The sequence below is a fragment of the Hetaerina americana genome, unplaced genomic scaffold (assembly GCF_022747635.1).
Source record: "Hetaerina americana unplaced genomic scaffold, ioHetAmer1.1.p SCAF_7, whole genome shotgun sequence".
Classification (NCBI taxonomy): Eukaryota; Metazoa; Arthropoda; class Insecta; order Odonata; family Calopterygidae; genus Hetaerina; species Hetaerina americana.
Genome location: NW_027287316.1, coordinates 3,149,905 through 3,173,894, shown reverse-complemented (window position 1 = coordinate 3,173,894; position 23,990 = coordinate 3,149,905). Strand labels below are relative to the sequence as shown.

At 41.5% G+C, this 23,990-nt stretch overlaps 1 protein-coding gene across 1 annotated transcript in view; it reads right to left on the bottom strand.

Moving 5' to 3' along the window:
- Window positions 1-23,990, bottom strand: part of LOC139696489 (mucin-19-like) — a 260,184-nt gene that overhangs the window by 71,315 nt on the left and 164,879 nt on the right. The window contains exon 2 of the mRNA XM_071595277.1: window positions 7,296-7,352. Coding sequence (XP_071451378.1) covers window positions 7,296-7,352 — 57 coding nt within the window. The remainder of the gene's footprint in view (window positions 1-7,295; window positions 7,353-23,990) is intronic.

Sequence of the window (23,990 nt, the reverse complement as noted above, 5' to 3'; positions counted from 1 at the left end):
CGGCATTTATGATTATCCCGACACGCACCCAAGTTTCGCTCTCACAGAGGCAATGTCGGAAGGGCAGGAGGGTCGGGTCACCAAGCAAACACGTTAATTCATTCATTTACTTCTTTTGAACAAGTCTTTCTGAGGGTTAAAATGCCTTTTGGAGGAATTAGGCTGGGAGCCACTGGAGATTTGAAGAGAACAAGCGAGACTTTCAGAAAGGTTCATAACAAACGAGTTTAACATTGGCACTAAAGGAATTATTAGGGCACCACATTATTTGAGTGGTTTAGAGAGAAAATGTAAGATAAGGATGACAGACTGCAGTACAGATATGAATACATACATAAACGTTCTCTCCTCGGACAATCTGGAATAATAATAGTAAGAAATCAAAGCCACTACAGAAATATTAAAGACATTCAATTTACGAGCCAGGACAAGATTAAACGATACGTAGACATATAGTATGGTGCAATCGTCGGCACCTGTTAAGCTGTGTATGCTATTTGCGTGCAAAGAGATTTGAATGTGTGCAAGTTAAAATAGATTTTGCACGAATAGATACTATTTCTGTTGCGGGTGTGCATTGATATGTTTTTATTTGTTTTACATGAGGTTGCCCTATATTTTGCGAGTGGTGTCCTAACGCCCCCCGCCACACGCCCTTATGGTAGCGTGTGGGGTATGCCGTGGAAATAAATATAAATAATATAAGTCAAAATAAGAGGTGAGTGAGATTATACACTGGAAAACAACCTCGAAATATACGCGGGGGTATTATTTAATCGATTTTAAGAAATAATCGAGATGTCTGGTTAAAATTGATTCTGAATAGCCATTGATCTTCATGTACATAATGCTGTAGAGTATAGATGTACTCGTAAATGATTGTCTTGCACCAGGAGATCGTAGATTGAAGCAACTCGCAATATGGAGACTATGGAGGTTCGCAATGTGATTAAGTTCCTTCAATTGAAGGGTTTTACTGTTCAAAAAATCCGCTTAATTGAAATGACGGCTGTCAATGGCAATGATAGGTTCAACACAGTTTTGAGGAGACAAGGGACTTTCCAAACTGGCAGCTAGATGTTCCTTAAGGAGTATCCAAGAAGTGGAAGGCCATCACTCACGGACGATAGTGCCCCACATCGAAGAAAGTGGAGGGCTTCATCCTTATATAAGACCGAAAATCAACCACCCGCATGATCATTAATGAGACTGATCTCAGCCGTGGCATTGTGGGGAAAATTATTCAAGAAGAACTGCACATGTCAAAGGTGTCAGCACGATCGGTTCCACAGCTACTGACTGCTTCTAAGAAGCAAACACGACGCACCCTGCAATCAAAGCGATGTGGCCTTGAAATTTTTCCACATCCACCCTATTATCCTGATTGCTCCTTTAGTGACCATATATTATTTCCGGAGCTCCAAGGACCATTGCGGGGTTAGAAATTCGATGACACAAATGACGTCAGTCTAAAGGTGGAACAATGGTTTTCGACGAAATCTACTGGGTTTCATAATGAAGGCCTTCGAAAGGTCAAGAAACGCTGGGCGTTACATATTTCTCTGGATGCTGACTATGTCGTCTTTACAAATAAAAATGAAGTTTCTATCTCGATTAACTTTTAATAATAATAAAAGGTTTACGATAACACCTCGCATGATGATTGGTATGTGCACATTTGTAATTTTACTTAATTTATTGAAATACCATTTGGGATTCGACGCATTCACGTTACCGTAACACAAAGTGGCGTCTGACTTATATTCATAAGGGTGTGAATGGAGGCGGTAGGTGGGGAGAAGTGAGGGAGAGGAGTGGTTGGGGGACGCGGGTGAGGCATCGACTGGGTGGAACGCAGGTCCCCCGGGATTCATCCGGGGAAGGAGCGGAGACAGGATGATGGGAATTGGGGGCGGAGGAATTAAGAAGTGGAGAAGAGCTTGGTATTGTGCATGATTTCAAAAAAAATCTCGAATGCTTAAATATGGAACACTGCCATCAAAAATCAAGCCTTCCAACCTTGTTATAAATATGTAACCTTTCTGAGAAAAGGAAATGTGCCAATGGTCACCGGGTCGTAAAAACTGACATTAAAATAATCACTGGGTATTGATGTTGCATACTTTGTAAGACAGTTTCGTTCCTCGCGGAAACTTGCACCGCTGATTTCCGTTTAGTTGAAGAAATTAGCGAGGGTCGAGGTGAATTGAGGGTGGTTTGCTTGCGACGGCCTTTCGGCGATGGTCCCTCTTCGAACCGTTCACCTGAACCATTGCGGGAAGCAGTGCGATCAATGAAACATAGGTCATTGGAAAACTCATCTCATCTCAGACACACGTAAGGGGACAGGAAAGGGGATGGCGTGGCGATGGACATGGAGGATGACATTCGGGGAAATAGTGGGCAGTGACCAGAAACATTGGTGATGATGGCATTACTGAAAGTGCTTTTGCAAAAAACTGAAAAACAATGTTTCCGCTCCGAAATGGAAGTTTTCAAGTTTGAAAAAAATAACGTATTAAAACTCGGATCTCAGGTTTTCCCGGCGTATGGTATTCAAGAAGTTCTCTCGGGTTTCCCACCGGGTCAGGTTGCAGTACACCGACGTTTCGAAGGCTGAGAAGACTTCACCCTGAAGACGATGGCAGAGTCAGCCTTCGAAACGTCGTGTACTGCAACCTGACCCGGTGGGAAACCCGAGAGAACTTCTTGAATATTAAAACTCGTTTAGACTGCTAATGTCATCGAAGGCAGAGGGAATTCAGTGAGGTTAAAAATTGGTTGAATTGCCTTTCCCATCCCGTCTACAGGCAGATGACGTCAACCAAAATACGGAGGCAATAGAAGGCACTCGCTATTGATGGAGGAGAGGTCCATATTTCTTGTGTCGTCTGCGGTTTCTCAGGAAGATCTGGCTCTCCGACATCTCGAAAATCGAGAGCGAATCTGTTTCAGGGGGCTCTGTGTGCCGCAGCGAAACCATACCCCCTTCCACTTTCAAAATTACCCCCTTTCTATCTACGCAGATGCGAATGCTCAGTGAAAGTTTTAACTATTTGTTCCTATTAGATCTCCACAGAATTTATTTCCTAATAAATCCATTCGGTTACATTGTGTTGATTTATCGTCTCTCTCTCAACGTGTCGCGTCCATTGCGGGACGCGCAAACGCTCTCGTGAAGTTGCTCCCCAAAGAGGGCGCGAAACGTCGACAGAGAGGATGGAACAGCACGGGCAAACCGTTCCACAATGGAGGTCGACGCGGGAACGGGGCGACACGTTCGGTGGTGGACGATCGGAATGGATTGATTGATTCGACCACTTGATGCGCCATTGAGGTAATTGGAATTTCCGTCACTCAAATTTGCGTCACTATGAGACCTAATGAAGTCATCGTAATTAAGCGTTTCAATTGGATTGCGAAATAGTCTCTGCTGATGAAACGAGAGGTGTGAAGCGCGAGGTCAAGCGGGGCAGTCCGTGGGAAAGGTCATTTTCGAGAGCACCTCGTAGATAGTGACCTCTCGCTCCGTTTCCACGGATCGCCCCGCTAGCGTCGCCTCCCATCCAAGTTTGCCCAGCCTTGCGTTTCTGATTATTGTTCAAATTATTTAGAAATATCTAAAGCATGCACTACAGCTGATTTCGCTGCGAAACATGAAACAGGCCGAAGGGAGGCAGGAAACACTTTTTGTGATATCCAAAAAGTATCATTAACCTAAATCCCCCCGTTTCTAAATTGCCGTTCCCCCGTTGCTAAAAACGCTAAATTGCCGTTTTCTTTAAAGCAAATAAAAGTTAGGTTATTTTGATTTACCAGAGATGATGTTCCCGGATGTGGTGTGATCGGAGCGGAGCCATCATCCACCGAAAAAGGGGGCTAAAAGGATACGCCATCGCCAACTAGGGAAATCAACCCTGATTTCCATAGTCCTTAGTTTTATGCATACGCTTAATCCGCGAAATCTGTGACACACACACGCACGCCGAACATCCTGGGATGCACACACTGTGCCATCATCAGTCAATGCGACACCTTAGTGCTCGGAGATTCACGTGAATTGCACGTTCTGTTCGTGATACCAGTAAGCATTCGCACTCCGCCAATAGCATAGCAGAAAAAACAGGGTGTATGAGGCAGAAATGACCTCAGAAATCACGAGTGGGGCTCCTTTGTCAGAACAAGTAATAACGCTCATTTTAGATATCTCGAAGGTATTAATTTGCAAACTGGTGAAAAAACATTAAATTTTGATTTTTAAGTTGGTACTACAGCGGTCGTAAAATAACGAAAGACCCTAACGATACCCTAGGGCGTAATCTTTTGGGAGAATTGAGGAACGAGAATGTGGAAGGTGGAATGTATGTACAATCAAGGGACGAACACACCCTCTTTGCTTTGGTGAGCGGAGGATAGCGACCCGAGCGAGAGACAATCATGCCAGATTTGCGAGGAGGAAGCCCTGCGTCAGTGACTCGTCGACCGCACTTAAAGAAATAAATGTACGAAAGAGAACACATAACGTCAGAGGAAACAGTCGCACTCTCTCACTACGGTTTGCGTAGAGCAGTGACCTTCGTGACCTGCATTCAAACGACCTCTCAGGGTGTTCCTCGTAAACCCCGACTGCGCGTGTGATGGCGACTCACGACGGCTCCTCAAAACCCAAGTGGGAGGGAGCGTGAGATTGCTGCCTGTGATTTTGGGCTCCAACCCATCCCCCTTCCGTGGAGTACATCCGGGGGCAGTCATTTAATTAGCCTCCTGGAATTGCCCCCATTACACTCTTACAAGTCATCCGCTAGTATCTCCCAGACGACATGCAAAACTCGCCTTCCACAACAACATTTAAGAGAACCTCCTTCCTCAGGTGCGAACATTACCAATGTATACCTTTCCTCCGGCTACTTGGCTGATATACAGGACACCTTACCTTATCTCCTTTTTCTTTCGTCATCTCAATCAGTAGGATTATGCACCGTTTTCTTTAGTTTTAATGTTATGATTCTCTTTAATTTTCATGCGTTGTCAATATAATTAATTTCTTCATTTTATTCTGTGGCATGATTATATATATGTATATATATATATATATATATATATGAAGAATTCTGCATGTCCGGGTTTTCACCGCGTTGTTGTTTGAAGCCGACAACAGTTTCGCCGAAGTTTCATCCGGCGTCTTCAGGTCGAAGACTCTGATCTCAGATCTTCGACCTGAAGACGCCGGATGAAACTTCGGCGAAACTGTTGTCGGCTTCAAACAACAACGCGGTGAAAACCCGGACATGCAGAATTCTTCAAGCCACCGCCGCGAAAATCTACGCAGCCATATATATATATATATATATAAATATGATTATATATATATATGTATATATATATATATACTATGTAAAAATGATTGTTACAATGTACATGTATCTTTCCTCTAATTATTAGGGTTTTCGCAGGTTTTTCACACCCCACTCCTTTTTGTGGGTGTTTTCCTGCCTGGGTTTTTACTAGGTAAGCAATTCCACGCTCTCCCTAGCTTTTCCCACACATCTCATTCTTTGCTTAGACTTTCCTAATTTTATTGCTCTCTTTCTTCACTGTAATTTACTTTGTATATGTTTAAGTGTATACTTAATTTATGCATGTGTATGTATGTGCATAGTTAAGTATGTCTGCCTACCTTCATGTATGTAAGTGTATGAACGTGTATAGATTTTGTGTACGCGTGTAAGTGTACATTTTATGGCTATTATAATATGCATCTGACAATGGGTTAAAAAGGAGAATCGACCATTTGGTGTACTGTTCGCCAAAATAAAGACCTCTATCTATCTATCTATTCCCTAAATGACCTTGAGAATGTAAACCTCTCATGTCCAATGAAAAAAATGAAAGCAGTAAGAATAATTTGATATCTCAGGACTGTACGAAGAAAGCCCACAAAACATAACTAAATTTTTTAAATTTACTGAATAAATAAAAATAGCGTTTTTAAAAAATCTTAAAATGTACCTAAAAATTAAAATTAATGATAGTGAAAAATAGTTTTTAAAATTTGAACGAATATTTTTGATAGTATTAAGAAAGAAGAATTTTTGAAGCAGTTCAGCTGAAACCGTGAATGTAATTCGTGCGTTTATGGACAATTTTGGTTATATCCTAAACGCTCACGGATAGAATTTCACCGATGAAGAACCAGATTTCCATACAACCTCTTGTGAAGTTGTGATTTTTTTGCATATGAGAGGATGCTAATGAAAATTATTTGGCACGATACACACGCGTCGATACTATAACAGATGGGAGAGTTGTGTGGAGGACGAACCTCAGATAGCCACCACACATATCTCTGTGAATTCAATAGAAACTAAGAATTCTACGAGAAGCTCAATGTGGGTTATACATTACATACATGCATCACAATATGTACATAATACAGCTATTAAGCATTGGCTAACCAACGTGCTGCAGCGACATTTATCAGCAATGTATGAATGGATAAGTAAAATATAAATAATTTATTCATATTAAAATTCCTACAAATGACTAATAAGTAAATGCAAATACTGATAGGTAAGACACTCTTAAAATGGATCAGTAATATGCTTAAAAAATAAAGCATTTTTAAATAGCGATAAAAATTTGCAAAATTCCTAAAAATAATAAAAATACATACGGAAATGTAATAAGGTTAAAATAGAATATGATTAAAATTAAGATTTATATACCCCGCCAGAGAAATATTAAGTTTAAAAACTGCAAGCCTTTGAATACAAAGTATGTGTAGACAAATGTCCACACGATGAAGGGGATGTATTAGCTATTTATAATGGACGTATTTATACGGTATAGTGCCAAGGATAGTGTCCAAGAATTAACTCTGGTCAAAAGTAGTCATTTAAATTTAATATCATTCCCTTGAATTAAATTTCCTCAGTCAAGGAGGGTGATACATGTAATTAGAAAACACTTCACCGATCCATGTATTTATCTCTAAATTTTCACAAAAGGAGAAGGAAACCACTGGGTATAAATAGATGAAGAGCTTACTGGTCACCAAACGCAGTTTGCTATATATTGCTCTATTTTGGACAAAACTAAAGCCATTAATCAATAAGGCATTATCATTTCCTAGACATCAAAAATAACAACCAGCTTGGTATAAGCGAATGTGTAGTTATTTTCAGATTGATTAAGGCGATAATCATTACATTTTCCATATATACTAGGGCCTTTGATTTTCTATTGGGAAGTGAAATTAAACAGTTCCTTCATAAAATGCTTTTAATAGTACTTACCAATTCGTTCACTTAGGCTTTGAGAAATAGATGATGGAAATGTCAGGAAAGTTTTACCTGTGAAGAGAAAGCGAAGCATTATTCATTTTCCACTTGTAAGCGATTAACTGTAACCTTTGACGTAAAATGTGAATTACACCATATTAATAGTTACATTAAACAACCAAGGAAGATAAAAGAATAGCTTTGGTGGATCATTGTACATAAACATGGGGATAGCATGAATAGCCTTGCATTATTTCAATGCATACTTTAGAAATTGCCTCTTTAATTAAAGGAGGAATCTCCATGGAAACAAATTCACATTAAATTTGCAGGTAATTTATCACTCAATAATATCATAACAAAACAATATTTGTACTAAGAAATATTTAAGAGAACACATCTTTTCTAGAATGAAACATTTTTCTAAGGGAAGCAAAAGTCGCATAGCATCGCAAAAAAAACTTTCATAAATATAACAACTGACAGAGATGATACCCTATTACACACGTTTATCTCATCAGTTATTTTAATTCACATACAAAAATTGATAAAAAGGCATTTAAAGTATGATAATAACAATTATCGCAAATTTTTTGACGCAGTTATCGTTGAAAGAATAAGAGAATATGCAACAATACCAGTCGTCAACCCTTAAATTCAATTAAATATATCCAATTCAGACGTTCTCTTCCCTAAGTTTGGGATGTCATAACATTTCGATGTCACTACCTTACTGTAGTTTACCAGCTGGAAAAGATGGACATATTTTCCCTCATAGTTTGGAGTGGCGTTGCTGCATGATCTAGTTATTCTCACTGGCGTAATGGAGCCGCAAAGGGGAAATTGACATGTCCGAGGACGATGACCTCGCGATAGCATCTCTTTGTCACTCATCAACATTTGTGGAATGGACCCGAGACAGATTACGATGAATTTAGATTTTGGTGCTGCGGCATTATTAATTTCGTGTTTTCATAGAGACAGATATGAAATGGAAGCCATGCATGCATTTGGGTGGAAATTCACGAAAAAGAGTATTATCTTTGATGTAGATACTCCATTGTAGCACGTACTCGATGTGAGTCAACACATTAGCTCAAAATTCTTTCGTTTATTCATTAATACGGCACCATATTTACCAATCATAAAATGAATACGCAATTGCGTAAACGGGAGTGTCCAGTTAAGCATCGCGGGACACATCCTATCATTGAAATAATAAACATCGGTTAATCAGAGCGGATTCGAGATTCCAATCACCGCGAAAAGTCTTTGTGCCTGTTTCATTTAATTAATAAATATACATATATATATATATATATACTATCGTTTGACTATTGTTCTTTTCGCGCAATTTGTTTTGCGATGCAGTGAAGTGAAATACGGCAATCCTTTTTAAACTCAATAAGACTATTAATATGGCCATTACACTAAGAATGAAATTTGTTAAGGCCTTTTGCTTTGAGATTTATTGAACGACGAGCTTAACAACGCGGGCACAGAAACAAAGAAATGAACTTCCTGGTCTAGCGGAATGTAGAAGCAAGTTAGCGTATTCAATTTAATTTGTAAACTGGCTGAAATTTGGGGATTTTTCGTCCTTGGGCGAACAACGGAATTGAAATAATGTGTAATTTCTAAAAAAATTTCCAATATTCAGTATGTTGAGAGTTACTTGCTTCTGATATGAGAATAAGAACAAAAGCAATGTTTTTTTAAGTCAAACTTCTCAATTTCTCATGAAATAGGATGTGTACGGGAGTATTGCTTCCTATTGCGAGCGCTCTCTTAAAACACTTCTCCCTTCACCTCTCATCTGATCTTCTCCATTACTTACTCGGTCGACTCTTCATTTCATTTTGACCATTCTCCTTCAGCAACACGTTCCCTTTGGCCCTTTGTTCCATCCCCTGCCGCTCCTCTTACATTCGCCACTTGATATTTTTGCAAATTATTGATGATTTGCCCATGACTAGATTTGATGATTCAACATCGGGTGCGGAGGAATTAAAAAAAACTCTGCCATTCCCAAGAATATAAATTTTCATTCTAAATTTATTTGTGTAGACTATTCGAATGTCAAATTATATTTCCGTGGAATAGCAGAGTTCTTGCCCACGCATCATGAAGGAGTTCCGCCATCCACACCTGCACACGCCGATATCGGGCGATGAGAAGTCATTCGCTCGCAGTTCATGCCGAACGTGCGGTCATAAAATTGCTATGCGGCGCTGAAACCGCACTTGGAAAATATTTGTCACCGAGTCGTCGAGCAAGAAACAAAGCCTCGATCCCACTTGCTTGCCCAGTGCAGCACCTTAGAGGCTCGTGAAAATCTCCGATGCATTGCACAATATAATCAATTTAGAAAAGCATCGAGCGAAAGAACAGGATCCATCCATCCCAGACGCCATCAGTGGACGCTTATTTTTTATAACTCAAGCGGAGTCCATATTTTCACAAAATTTGCTCTCGAGCCGGCCAGGTACTTTTCCAAGAAGTGGAGTATTCACATCATCCAATCGAGCGCGGGGGAAAAATGCGGTCACTCCATTTAGGGATGAGCGGGGTTTCCCCCACGCGCGTCTTCCTCGGGGGGGCAGGGGGAAGGTCTCTGAAATCCAATTACTCCAGGCATCTTTCAAGAAGGTGCGCTGCAGACAGCGACGCTGGCGCACACTCCTCAATCCAATTAGCAATGGCCTCTTCATGCACCTCAACGGACCAGGGCAAAAAGAACAAGACGACAAAGAAGGGAGGATCCACAAGTCGGGAATACACGCAGGGCTGCCAACAGCACAGATTCGGAGAAGAGGAGGCAGAGAATCGAATCTACGAACGCGGTTATTTTGAGAGTGGCAATATTTGCGGCAATTCCCCCCTCACGAGTGGGGGGGAGGGGTGGGGGACGAAATGCCTCTCCCCTCCGCGTCGAGATGGCTGTGAATTCAAGCCTCGGGTCTCGGCGCACAATACCCCATCCTCTCTTCCTCATCACATATTTCCAATCCCATGATAGGTTTTTGCAGCCACTGATGCCGCCATGCTTCCCCTGCCATATCATCTATCACCTTTTTATCGCATTTACTCAGTACTCTTCCAATTAATCCCAATATTTTGTAAGCTTGTCCGCATAGTCCCCGTATGCAGTTCACCCACGAGAAATCGTGAGTAAGGGAGCAGCCTAGAGTAGCCTAGGCATTTGATCGAGTCTACACATTCCTTTTCGGTGTTCCCAGTTGGCGTTCGAGAAGGGATTGCTCTTATGCCAAAAGTTCATCACTACGCACTTTTTTAAGTTAAATTATAATTTCCCAAGAGTCGCAGCAGCGTTGTGTTGCACTAAGGTCATCTGATTTGTTCTTCAGCTGGAAATGTGATGAAGGGAATCGCTCGATACGCTAAGAGCATCCTAGTTCCGTCAATCACGAGTCAAGTCGATGGTTTCATGATCAAAATTGCGAAATTTATTTATTTATTTAGAATTACGTCACAATTAGGCGATTTTCCTGGTGGCAACGGTCAAGTTTGGTCAAAGAAAACTCTTACAACGAAAATTACATACATACACGCACTATAATAACAGATAAGAGACAAAATATTTTTACATACAATGACACTTCCACATCACATGCAAACCAACTTCCACATCATACACAAAATGCCGTCCACATCACATATAAACAATATTTTAATAACTACAATGCAAAACTCCAAAGAAACTGCGGGAGATGCCGCAGCAGTAACTTTTGACGGAGTCATGCGCTATTAGTTAAGAGGATAGCTAGAGAAGTGGCTAAAGCACTTGACCGAATATTGAGGGATCTGGGTTCGAATCCCAGTCAAGGTGAATGATTTTTACACTCTGAAATCGTTGCAATGGAACTACAACGAAGTTTATTACCCAGTGGCTGCTTTACATTTATACTTAAAACTTCTAAAATTGGATGGAAAGGGCTCAAACAAACCTCCAGGCAGCTGCTTCCATTCAACAATAGTTCTATTTAAAAACGAGAATTTTTTCTTATTTGTGTTTGCGTCTTTATTTTTATTTTGAAACTATAGTCGTTTTTTCCCTCAAAGTTAGGCTTTCCTATCCCTTGCCATAAATCTTCCCACGCTTCGTCCTTTTTAACAATTCTATACATTGCGCCTAAGCTACTCCTTTTTCTTCTATTTTAAAAACTCTCCCATTTCAGTATATCTAACATTTCTGTGACACTATCTGTTCTTTTGTACCTCCCGAGAGATCTTACTGCCTTTCTTTGAACTTTTTCTTTCTTTTTAATATGTCCCACCTCATACGGATCCCATACTATGGAGGAGTATTCTAGGATAGGGATAACCGGTACCTCATATGCTTTTTCTTTTGTGGCTACGCTACTTCCTTTGAAATTTCTCATTACCCAATGAAGCACTATAAATGCCTTCCGCGTCAAATTATCTACTTGGACCCCCCACCCAAGATCCTTAGTTAAATAAATACCTAAATATTTGCATTGACTGGTACATGGGATTTTTTCTCCAAAGAGGGTGAAATTTCCTTTTCTGCATTCTTTTTATTTGAAAAATTTATATGCCTACTTTTACTTATATTAATGCCCATATTATTAGCTAGATTATATCCTGGTTAGACACAGATTTACGAACAGTGTGATAAATTCGCACAGCTTCCCGGGAGCGGATGCGGACTCTGACCAAAATTTAGTTGTTATGAAATGTAGCTTCCGTTTCAAAAAGATAAGGCAGGGGCGGCGAGTTAGAAAATGGAATGTAGAAGCATTAAATGGGTTGAAAAGGAAGGAATACAAACAGGCGGTAGAGAAAATCATGGAGGATGGTAAAGGGCTTAGTACTATCGAAGAAAAATGGGAAAGTATTAAGAAAGGGTTGTCTAAAGCCGCAAAAGACACTATTGGAACCGTTAACGCTAAAAGGACTAGGAAACCATGGATCACGGATGAGATGATTACAAAGATGGATGAGCGGCGAAAATGGAAGAATATAAATACAGGATTAGGCAAAATGAAGTACAAAGAATTGAACAATAAATTGAGGCGGGCAACAAATAAAGCAAAAGAAGCATGGTGGAAGACGCAGTGCGAGGATATGGAAAGTCTGCAGAGGAAGGGTGAAATCGGTGCGCTGAACAGCAAAGTTAAATCTTTATCGGGAAGTAAGAAAGGAAGATCTATGCTAACAGTTAGAGATAAGGCGGGTAAGATCATAGTTGACGCAGGAAAGATCCAAGAGTGATGGCAGGAATATATAGAAGAACTGTATAGTAAAGAGCTTAGACCAGCAAAGTTAGACATTGAAAAAGAATATGACGTAGAGGAAGATAGCTTAGGTCCAGGCATACTAGACAATGATATAGAAAGGGCATTATGGGAGATGAAACTAAATAAGGTGGTTGGGGTGGATAACATTCTTGCGGAACTTTTAAAATGCTTAGGAAAATGCAGGAGGAAGAGGCTATATGGGATGATCCGTAGTATTTATGAGGTAGGAATCTTGCCGGAAGACTTTGTGAGATCAGTTTTAGTCCCTATTCCGAAAAGGTAAAGGCTACATCATGTGAGGACTACAGGAGAATAAGTTTGATATCCGACGCAGCTATAGTTGTTATCAGGATCATAAACTAAAGGATAGAGAGTAGGGCAAATGATTACTTAGGGGATGATCAGTTTGGGTTTAGGAAGGGGAGAGGTACGCTAGATGCCATTGCAGTAATGAGAATATTAATCGAGAGGAATATAGAACACAACAAGGAGGGATTTGCCTGTTTCGTAGATTGCAAAAAAGCGTTTGATAGAGTGAATTGGGAAAACTAATGAGTATATTACAGAAAATAGGAACACCCTGTAGAATATCCTGTAGATTGGAGGGAAAGGTGGCTAATCCGCAACCTGTACATGTCTCTGACTGATCAGGTGCGAGTGGGGAACGGGGAGTCCGGTTCGGCAGCGTTAGAAAGAGGTGTAAGGCAGGGTTGCCCTTTATCACCGTTGCTGTATGCAGAGGAAATGATTACAGAGGCATGGGAAGGACTGGAGGTAGGAATGAAAGTGGGCGGGGAATTCGTAAAATCAGTTAGGTTTGTGAAGACCAAGCCTTAGTTTGTCAGTCAGCCAAGGGGTTGCAAACATTGCTTAGTGAACTGAAAATTCAGTGCGACAGGTATGGGATGAGACTCAATATTAATAAAACAAAGGTTATGCGATTTTCTAGAAAGAAAAAGGCTAAGCTTAACATTAAAATAGGAAGGCAAAAACTAGAGCAGGTAGAACAGTTTGCGTATCTCGGTAGTGTTTTGGACCAACACGGTCAAAGTAGTAGGGACGTAAGGAGAAGAATTGCGCTAGGCAAAGAGGCTTTCACAAGGAAGAGGGAGTTGATGACAGCGACGCTGAGTAAGGATGTTAAGAAAAGACTCGTAAAAACTTTGATATGGAGCGTAGCTATGTACGGCGCGGACACGTGGTCATTGAAGCAGGAGGAGAGACGTAGAATGGAGGCTTTTGAAATGTGGGTGTGGAGAAGAATGGAGAAGGTGAAATAGACAGAGAAGAAAGCAAACGATGAAGTACTTGGTATGGTGGGCGAAGAGAAGGGTTTGTTGGGAGAAATCCTATTGAGGCAGGAAAAGTGGATGAAGGGGGTGTTGACCGGCAGTGGAATACTGAAGACTGTAATAGAGGGGAGAATGTTAGGCTAACGAGGAAAGGGAAGGAACAGGAGAGGGATGTTGGACGGGGTGAAGGGAGGAAGAAAGTACTCAGAGATGAAGAGGGACCTGATGTAGAGTAGGATGATTTGTTTTGCTAGGGGCCACAAATTATTTAATTAGTAATTACGTGGTAGTTCTGTCCATCCAAAAACTTACCTTAACCGGTATATTACCTAATAATAATAATAATTCCCATATTATTATTTGTTACCCAGTCACCAAGGCGACCGATGTCATTTTGTAGTATTACGCGGTCATTAAATGCTCTATCCGTCTGTATACAGTGCAGTCATCAGTAAAGAGTCTTATTTGAGAATGTAAATGGTTTGGTAGATCGTTTACGTTAATTAGGTAGAGTAATGGCCCTAGAACACTGTCTTGTGGAACTCCAGCTGAAACCCTCGCCTTATTTGAAAATGTATTCCATAATTTTACTTTTTGAGTTCTGCCTCTAAGAAATTTTTTATCCATTGTTTTACCCTCAAGTACTATATCCCGAAATATCCCGAAGCGAATGAAACAGATCATCAAGTACTACACAATGAGTTAAAAAACATTGAAAAATGGTTTTCAGAATGGGGTTGGGATTTAAACACTAAAAAATATACGGTTATGCGCTTCTTAAAATATTGGAAACACGTGCGTGATTTAGCTAACCTACACACTCCGAGGTGTTTGGATGAACATTGCAGTTAATGTAAAATACTTGGGGGCAGCAATTCGAACTTGGGTGCAACCATTGCATCGGATGGGGAGATACATGCCAAATCTTTGCGGTGTGGGGCGCTAAAAAAGCTGGTATTCATCAAACGTGGACGTGGAAAATGAAGCGATAGACAAGTGAAGAAGACGAGCCATTTGTCCCCGTAGTAAGACCCCGAAGAGAGTAGGCTGGGGATCCATCTAGAAAAACAATTAGCACACAATTCAATAAGATACAGGGAAGGACCGACAAATTAGTGAAATATTCGCGCGAAAGAAAATAAATCATCACACATTTACGACAAGAATGGGGTGGAAACTTTTAGATATGTAAGTACTCAGAGCAAGATTGTAAAGATACCAATCTGTGCGGGTGCTTTGGCATCCGACGAGGGGGTTGCCCCCTCAATTAATGTACATAAGCTGGACAGACAATTATCACTAATTAAGAAAGAGTGTAGAAAGGATAGATTCAAGCATTCGTCCCTCCTGCGAATTATTCGCGACAACATCTCGAGGGGAAACACTAAAGCGGAAAGGTTTAAACACTGGCGGCATTAGCTAACAACATAAAAGTTACATCCCACGCTCAACTCACTACATGGCTGGCGTCCCCCCCCCTTCGCCCCGCCGCGCCGGGCGTCGCGTAAGTACGCAGGTAGAGACTTGTGACCATGCAGTGGAGGAGTCTAACACTCTTGAAATTAAATTCATGGAAGCAATATGGACAATGAAGGACACGTTTCCACGGAAAAATATACTCACATGAGGGATTTAAATGCCCTTAAAAATGTAATTGGCTCACTTGTATTTTCTAAATGGGTCTTGTGACTCTGTGATGAGCTTTGAGACAATGCTTTCTCTTTTCTGCGAGGGCTCTTTTAGGAACGCTGTCGGAATATACGGCGGAATCAGGTTTAACTTTGCGACGTACCGAAGGATGTTTTGCTAATATCATGGTAAACTCCGCAGCGTGACTTGAATGTCTGAAGACAGGGGAACTGGCGTAAAAAAAGTGACAAAGAGAAGACTAACAGGGACTTTAAATATGGAGCAATTGATAATCGTGAGGTCTGATGTTTAGAACAGGAGAATTGGCATGAAATGGAGGCTTTAGGGACGTGTCGTGTGTCGAAAAATGAAGAAAACACAGTGGGTAGAGGTGAAGACGGACGCAGATGTCTAAGGTGGAAAATTACCTGATATCTGGAGAACCATTTCACTTATTCTCGTCTAGTAAAGCCATATTAAACCTGTTTCTGTTCCGATTTTAATTAATGAAAATTAACATTGAGGTGATTAAAACTTCAAGAGTCATTTTTTTAAGAAAACGGACAACAATTGGTTGGATAATGGCAGAACGGTCTCATTTTCCGTTGAATTGGGCTAAAAATTGGAGTGATAACCGACAATTTTCAAAAGTGATTGCGGACATTTACGGAAGGGTATTAAAGCAAAAAGATGGTCCTCCACATATCGTACTCATTGAAATTTGCGAAACTCAAAAACAACCTTGCGCCTGAGTCACGAGGAGCATCAAGATGTCGAAGCGTTCAAAAGTGGCCCATTGGAATCGGGGACAAAATGGTCGGGGGGTGTAAAAAATTCCACTCCCTCCCGAAGACCGTTTCGTCGCCCTGCAAATTGATCCCGGAGTCGAGGATGTCCCCTCAAAGGGAATGTCGTCCTGGAGACGCCCTCCTCTGCGCACAAGACGTCCTTCCTGCCCACCCTTGCCCCCGAGGGGAGTGGTTTGGGAGAGGCCTTTAGTCCGGGCAGACGGAGAGCGAGCGTCAGGGAGGTCAGAGCAAGGGACGGCCGGGAGGGCGTGGGGGGGGGGGGTGGGAGGGGAAGTGCTCAGAGAAGGCCCCGAAGATTAAGAAACAATCCCTCTAGACCCTTCATCGTTTTATCTTAATGAACATGTCATGTAGTCACGCGTGGGACGAACGGTCTCCTCATCCCCAGATGGAAGCCACCCCGTCACATGTACAAAGTCGGGCGAAAATCGAGCCAGGGCGACACGCTGCGACCGGGCAAAGGCTCACGCGTGCGCCCGGGGCTTGAAAGGGCTTAGCGCCTAATTTACGATAGAGAGCATTTGTCAAAGTTTTCCTTGGAATAATCGCGGGTTCAAAGTTGCGGTTAACTTCCAAGTAGGCACATGGGTAATTATTAATTAGGCCCCTTAAGGCGTTATTAGCACCCTCATCCCATCCCCTACCGTGCGTTTCAACCGTGATTCAAGCAAACAGTCTTTTAATCGCCGATAGTTCACGGTTTGCATTAAATAGCCCGTTGTAAGTGCACACATTTACTGAATGATAGAAAAAATTGGATTGGGAAACCAGAGTGAATTCAGGAACACAAATGATGAATGTCAATGTTTCCAAGAGAAAGCGGATAAAAGAAAAGAGGTAGGAAATAAAAAGAAATGTGCGGCGGGGAAAAATAATAAAAAGAGCGCGAGGGATGATGCAGAGGAGCAAGGGGGCGGTAACCACGGATGCGCGAGTGCACGTTAGATGGCCAAATGAATTAATTACGAACCTGACAGAGTGATACAGGTACAGACTCAATGAATATCCATTCAATCCCGTGGGTCTTCCAATGAACCCGTTTAATCCGCGAGGCTTTCCTATCTATTTGCATCCCAGGTGTGCGCATCCACGCAAAAATGCACCAGGGCGATATCCTCCAGTGACAAGTTCAACTATCCGTTATTATTATTTAAATGGAATTTATTTAGCTATTAACTATTATTATTGGGTAATCTACCAGTTAAGGTAAGTTTTGGATGGACACAACTACCAAATAAACATTTTGCGACTCATAAAAAAACGCAATCCAGCCTCCTCTACACTAGGTCCCTCTTCATCACTGAGTAATTCCTTCTTCCTCCCTTCACCCCGTCCAACATCCCTATCCTGTTCCTTCCCTTTCCTTGTTTGCCTAACATCCTCCCCTCTATTACAGCCTTCAACATCCCACTGCCGATCAATACACGCTTAATCTATTTTCCCTGCATCCCCAAGGATTTCTCTCAACCAAGCCCTCTCTTCGCCCACCATACAGGTTTGGAACCAGACGAAAGGGAGTCAAAGCAGCGCCTGCTCCTCAGTGAGGTAGCTGAAAAAGCGTCTGACTCCAGGGGTGATGGTGTCACGATAAAGTCCTATTAAGAAAGGCTACGGGGAACAAGCTCAATTATCATTCCCAAGAATACGAGTATAATACCATCACGCTACAGAGAATGTGAGTCCTGGCAACTACGGGGCTCGGCCCAATCGGCCGTGTGTCGTGCCCGGCAGCGGGGAGAAAGCAGTTGAGTTCTGCAGGAGACAGGGGTTAGTCATCACCAACACTTGGTTTAGACACCACAAAAGACGCAGGTATACATGGAAAATGCCAGGTGACTCAGAAAGGTATTAGCTAGATTATATCCTGGTTAGACACAGGTTTATGAACAGTGTGATCATTTCGCACAGCTTTCCGGGAGCGGATGCGGACTCTGACCACAATTTAACTGTTATGAAATGTAGCGTCCGACTCAAAAAAATAAAAGCAGGGGCGGCTGAATAGAAAATGGAATGTGGAAGCATTAAGTGGATTGACAAGGAAGGAGTATCAGCAGGCGATTGAGAAAATCACGAATGAGGGAAAATAGCTGAATTTTATCGAGAAAAAATGGGAATATATATAAAAAGGGAATATAAAGCCGTAAATGAGCTATAGGACCTGTAGATAGGAAGAAGATAGGGAAGCCATTGACTATGGATGAGATTAGAGAGTTAGGTAGAAGGACGTATAAAGAGATAAATAATAATTTGATAGGGGTACCAAATAGAGCATGAGAATGGTAGTGGAAGACGCATTGCGAAGATATGGAAACTAGAGGAATGGTGATAATGGTGCGCTATACTGGACGGCTAAAACACCTTGTCATGAAGAAAAATGGAAAAATCTGTGATAACAATTCAAGATAAGACAGAAAAAATATTAGATGGATGAGAGAAGACGAAGAAGATGTGGAAGGAATGTTTTTAGATATTAAGCCAAGGAGATTTGACGTGGAAAGTGAATATGACGCGGATAGCTTACATCCAGGCTTACTCCAATGCAAGATGGAAAGGGCATTAAGGGAATTGAGTTGAAAAAAGGCCACGAGGGTAGTCAACACTCCCGCGGAGCTACTAACAGGTTTAGGAATACGAGGGAGGAAGAGGCTATATGGACTTATTCGCAGTGGATGATCAGTTTGGGTTTAGGAAGGGGAGAGGCACACGCAATACTATTGCAGTAATAAGATCACTAATCGAGAGGAATATAAAATACAATCAGGACGTATGTGCCTGTTTCGTAGATTTCGAAAAGGCGTTTGATAGAGTGAATCGGGAAAATCTAATGAGATTGGAGAGAAAGGAGGCTAATCCGCAACCTGCCAAATGTGGGTGTGAAGAAGTGCGGAGAAGGTGAAGTGGACAGGAAATCAAACGAGAAAGTGCTTCGTATGGGGGGGAGGAGAGGGGGTCGTTGGTAGAAATCATAAGGAGACAGGAAAGATGGACGCCAAGTGTTTTGATTGGCAATGGGTTTGAACAACCCATTGCCAATCAAAGTCTGCGACGTAAGGAAGAATACTCGTATTACGCAAACGAGGAAGGGGCAGAAATAGAAGTGGGTTTTCGGACCGAATGAAGAAAGGAAGTACATATGTGGTGTTGAAGTGTATATGGACTTGAAGAGGGAATTATTGCGGAGTAAGATGTTGTGATGTGTTTAGTTGGGAGAGTCAAGAGAATTAATTATTCGGCAATTTGTGTCCATTCAAAACCTACTTTAATCTGTACATTACCTATATTAACTAAATTTGCTTTCCCACAAGGATACCCTCATTCACCGTCTTCAAATACCATTGCCACTCAGTGTCTTCTGTATCTACTAGTTCAGCCTTATTCGAATTTTTCCCGAAAGCCTTCGACTTTTTATAGCGCGCCTCCAGTTGACTATGTTTTCATCCGCTTGATGGCATGGTGTCCGCGAAAACTTCCCAAATAACCGCCTTCAACCAGTTCGTGATATCTCGTTGTGCTGATCGTTCAAATCCGTGCAGTCACAGCCGATTACGTGACGGGTTGCTCGCGAAGGGCGGCAAAAAATCGGGTCCGTGCACAGGAGCTCTTTAAAGGAGCTGCGCTGGTCTGTGAAACTCAGCTCATCCTTCACGGAAACATTTGAATTGATTACCAAGCCTTATTTTTAGGGTGCCCAGAATGCCATCATTTGTTCCCTTGTCGCCTGTTTTATTGTTCCGACAGCCATTTCAAAGATCTCCAATCTACGTACGCTTAACAACAGCGACAACGATTTCGAGTCAAGAAAAAACTGTTCTCCATATTTAAGTTTGAACTAGACTTTTTTCAAGCTCTAACTTTCATTGCCTGTCATGAACACCCTCCTAAACGCCTGTTTGCATAAATTCACTCATCCTTGAATGGCCCTAATACTCTGCCTACCCTCCACAAACCCATCTTCTAAGTGCCATTATATCTGCTCTAGTTTACATCCCCTAATTTTAATCAATACCTCAGCCTTTCAATTTCTTGAGAATCTCATTATCCTTGTTTCCTTTTGAATAATAATTCACGCCCAAAGTAACTCTGAGTGATGATCTTCAGGCATGTACATTTCGTAACTTGTAGTCGTCTAGGGGAAATAATATGGCAAAAAAATCACATGTCTCATCACACAAAAGAAAGTTTGGTGAATAAATGTTCCTAATATTTTCATAATTATATGCGATTCAATACATTTTTGTTAAAACCTAAGGCGTATTTAAAGTAGTGATGCCATGCTCGCATCCATCTAAATATGAATATGATCATCAGAGCAGCAATGGCATCGCACGCCTTTTGAATGACTCGGCCGCGATTTTCGGAATCTCGGAGCCACCTCCGCCGTGTTCCGAAGGTGGAAATGAGTTCGTGGGACTTCGCGGGGCTCAACAAATATCCCTCGCTCTCTCTTGGGATGAAATACAATGGGTGAACATCCATTCGTGGAGGGAGGATACATTTAGTCCTCGGCGGACGCGTAAAACCGTGGCGAGGCATTCAGCGGAGCCCTCGTGTGCCCCCGCGCCCGTAAGCGGGGCATCATCAGTGCACAGCGCCAAGCACCGTCGTTATCGGTGCCGGAGAAAATGAGCGAAGAGACCGGGGAGAGGAAATACGAGAGGATTTGCGGGGAATAAATATTGAGGTAATGGGCAACTTTGTCTGTGTGTTACTTTATTTCACTGACTTCTGCAGATTTGTTGACCTGTTTTTCTTTTCTATGCATACCTACTTCCAACCCTATTGTATCTTTCTACATATACATGGGGGCTCTAAAATGTTTGCGACCTTACAAAGATACGGAACATTTTTTCTGAAATTTTCTCAGTCGGAAACTTTTCAGACCACCCTCGTACGTATCCTGCTTATGAGTCGTTTCTGAATTAAAGCGTTGCTATGTAGTCTACTTTCGGTTAAAATTTTTCCTCCTGGTTTATAATTTCAATTGAATTTCCCCACCTTCCATCCATGTTGAAGCTATGGTTTTGATATTTTTTGAACCCTTAAACTTGAGAATTCAGCAATAAATGAAATGCATTGCATCAATTAATAGAGCGGCCTTTAGATGTAAGCAAAAACATTCATTCAGGGAATTCATTTAAGGACAACCTTAAAATTAGTTCCATAAAGTTGGAATATTTATTGTAAAACATATTTTTACATTTGGATAAGGGATAAGAATTGCCTCATCCTGCTTGAAGTTTATATTTTATGACGGTTTTAGCCATTTTTCGGTCTTTCCGGATAAATATTAAAAAAAATCAAATTATTACTATTTGGCAATTCAATTAATTTAAATGCCACAAAATGTTCTAATATTTGCGCGGAAGCGTAGTAAAGCATCTAACTACGACGTGCGTACCATGTATACATACTTCAGCTGACCCATAGTTGCCAAGCCCGTGAAGTGAGGGCACGTCTGCGGGTCGCCGCGTGAATTTGACAAATCCACCGAGGGTGAGTGAGGGGGGGCGCGCAGCTCGTGCCTCCCGCCGAAGCAAAATGCGGATGAATTCATTTATGCGTCGTTCATTTAATCGCCGTTGCCCTGGGAGATTGGGGGCAAGGGTCATCGGATGATTCTATCTTCTGGAAAGACGAGTGCACCTACGCAGACGTTTTGGAGACTGTAAAACAAGTTAAAGTCGATAATGACTCCTTGGAGTGGGAATTAAGGTAAAGGGAGAGTTTAACGGGCTTTTACTAAATTGAATGCCAGGAGCAGTCTGCTCGGATAGCTGTCCAGAGACTGGAGAGGGGAATTTCCAGATTTCAAAGGAGCAATGCCGTCAAAGGTATTTATAGAAACTTGTTTCTATTTCAAAGTAACCATGACAAATGAAAATTACCTGTGGGATAATTATTTGTTTGAATAAAAAAAAATCTCTTTCATCAAATAGTGAAAAGCATATGTAAACGGTGTGTCTTAAAAAAACAATGTTGCAGATGAAGTACGGATCAATGACATCTTTCAAAATAGCACCCTTCTCGTGCAGCGAATGACCGATGCGATATACTTGGTCCTCCGTGGGATGTAAATGTAAATATAGCTTGAAACTTCCCTGATTCAATTAATATTTTTCTTGACTTGCCTTTGATTTCAATCTCAGATTTTCCCTCTTCACTTCCTGACAGTGTTAAAACTTCTTGCATCGATTTCGCCCCCCCCGGAATTAACTTCCCATATCGTTGCACTATGTTTCCATTACGATAATTTTACTATTTGTCAACCCCCCGATATTTATTATTTCACTTTCCATAATTACTTCTAATTGATTCTGCATTTATATTTTAACATTTTCTTCTCTCGTCTTGTCTTTATAATTAGCTCATCCGTTACCACGGTTTCCTTATAATTTTCCTATTAACAGTTGCTATAGTTGCTTTTGTGGCTTTGGATATCCCTTTTATAATATATGCCCATTTTCCTCGATAGCAATCAGCTCCTTTTGCTCATTCCTATTTGTCTCTGCAGCCGGTTGATGCTCCTTCCTTTTCATTCCAGCTAATGCTCTTACATTCCATTTCCTAACACGCCGCCCCTGCTTTGTCCTTTCGAATCGAACGCCATATTTCACAATTCCGTAATTGTGATGCAAGTCCGCATCCGTTCCCGGGATGCTGTGCAATAAATTCATCACACCGGTCCTGCCATGCCATAATATAGTCTAAAGTAATTCTTTAATTCTAGAGGTATATCCCATTTATGCCGACGCCTTTGGTGGTGTCTAAACCCAAGTGTTCGTTTAGACACCGCAGATATCTATTACATGTAGCTCAAAACACACAGTTCGTAAGGAGCCCACGGCCCCGGAAAAAATAGATAACGGCAGTAGTAGAGGTAGTATTTAGGGGAGGCGACCGACAGTTGAGGTCATTTACGCCATAGGGGATGGACGGGAAAGGGTGGAGAGAAAACCGGCGTCGGATTAGCCTACTCTTGTCGAAAGGCGCCAAGGGGTCCGCAGCTTAACGTCCCATCCGACGGACGGCGTACTCACTCAAAGTGCCCCCCGGACCATCTCGATCCCCTAGATAATGAAAATCACGCCAAGTTGTAAAAATACTCGAATCGATAAGTACGTGTGAATTCGATTACCTGTTTCTTTGGTTGTCTACCCTTTTAGTTAGGCTCTGGGTGTGACAGGAAAGAACGCTGCTACATTTCTTAGCATCACCACACAAAATGACACCAAATAATGCAATAAACATTTCTTCAAATTCGTAAATATTCTCTCTCCCTTCATTCCATCCAACATCCCTATCCTATTTCTTCCGCTTCCTCTTTTGTCCAACGTTCTCCTCTCCATCACAGCCTTCAATGTAGGTGCATATTTATCTATACATGTTTATGAATGTACATAGTTTTTAAGATATGCAAATCTGAGCGTAATGTATGTTTGTCTGTCTACATGTATTTAAGTGTATGCACGCGTATAGGTATTGTCTACGGATGTACTTATAAGTTGTATGACATTATTTAATGTATATGATGATGGGTTGAATGGAAGAAGGCACCATATGGTCTCTATTCCAACCTAATAAAGACCTCTATCTATGCAACAATTTCAGAGTGTAAAAATCATTCGCCTTGACTGGGATCCCAGTCAAGGCGAATGATTTTTACACTCTGAAATTGTTGCATTGAAATGCACATTAGCG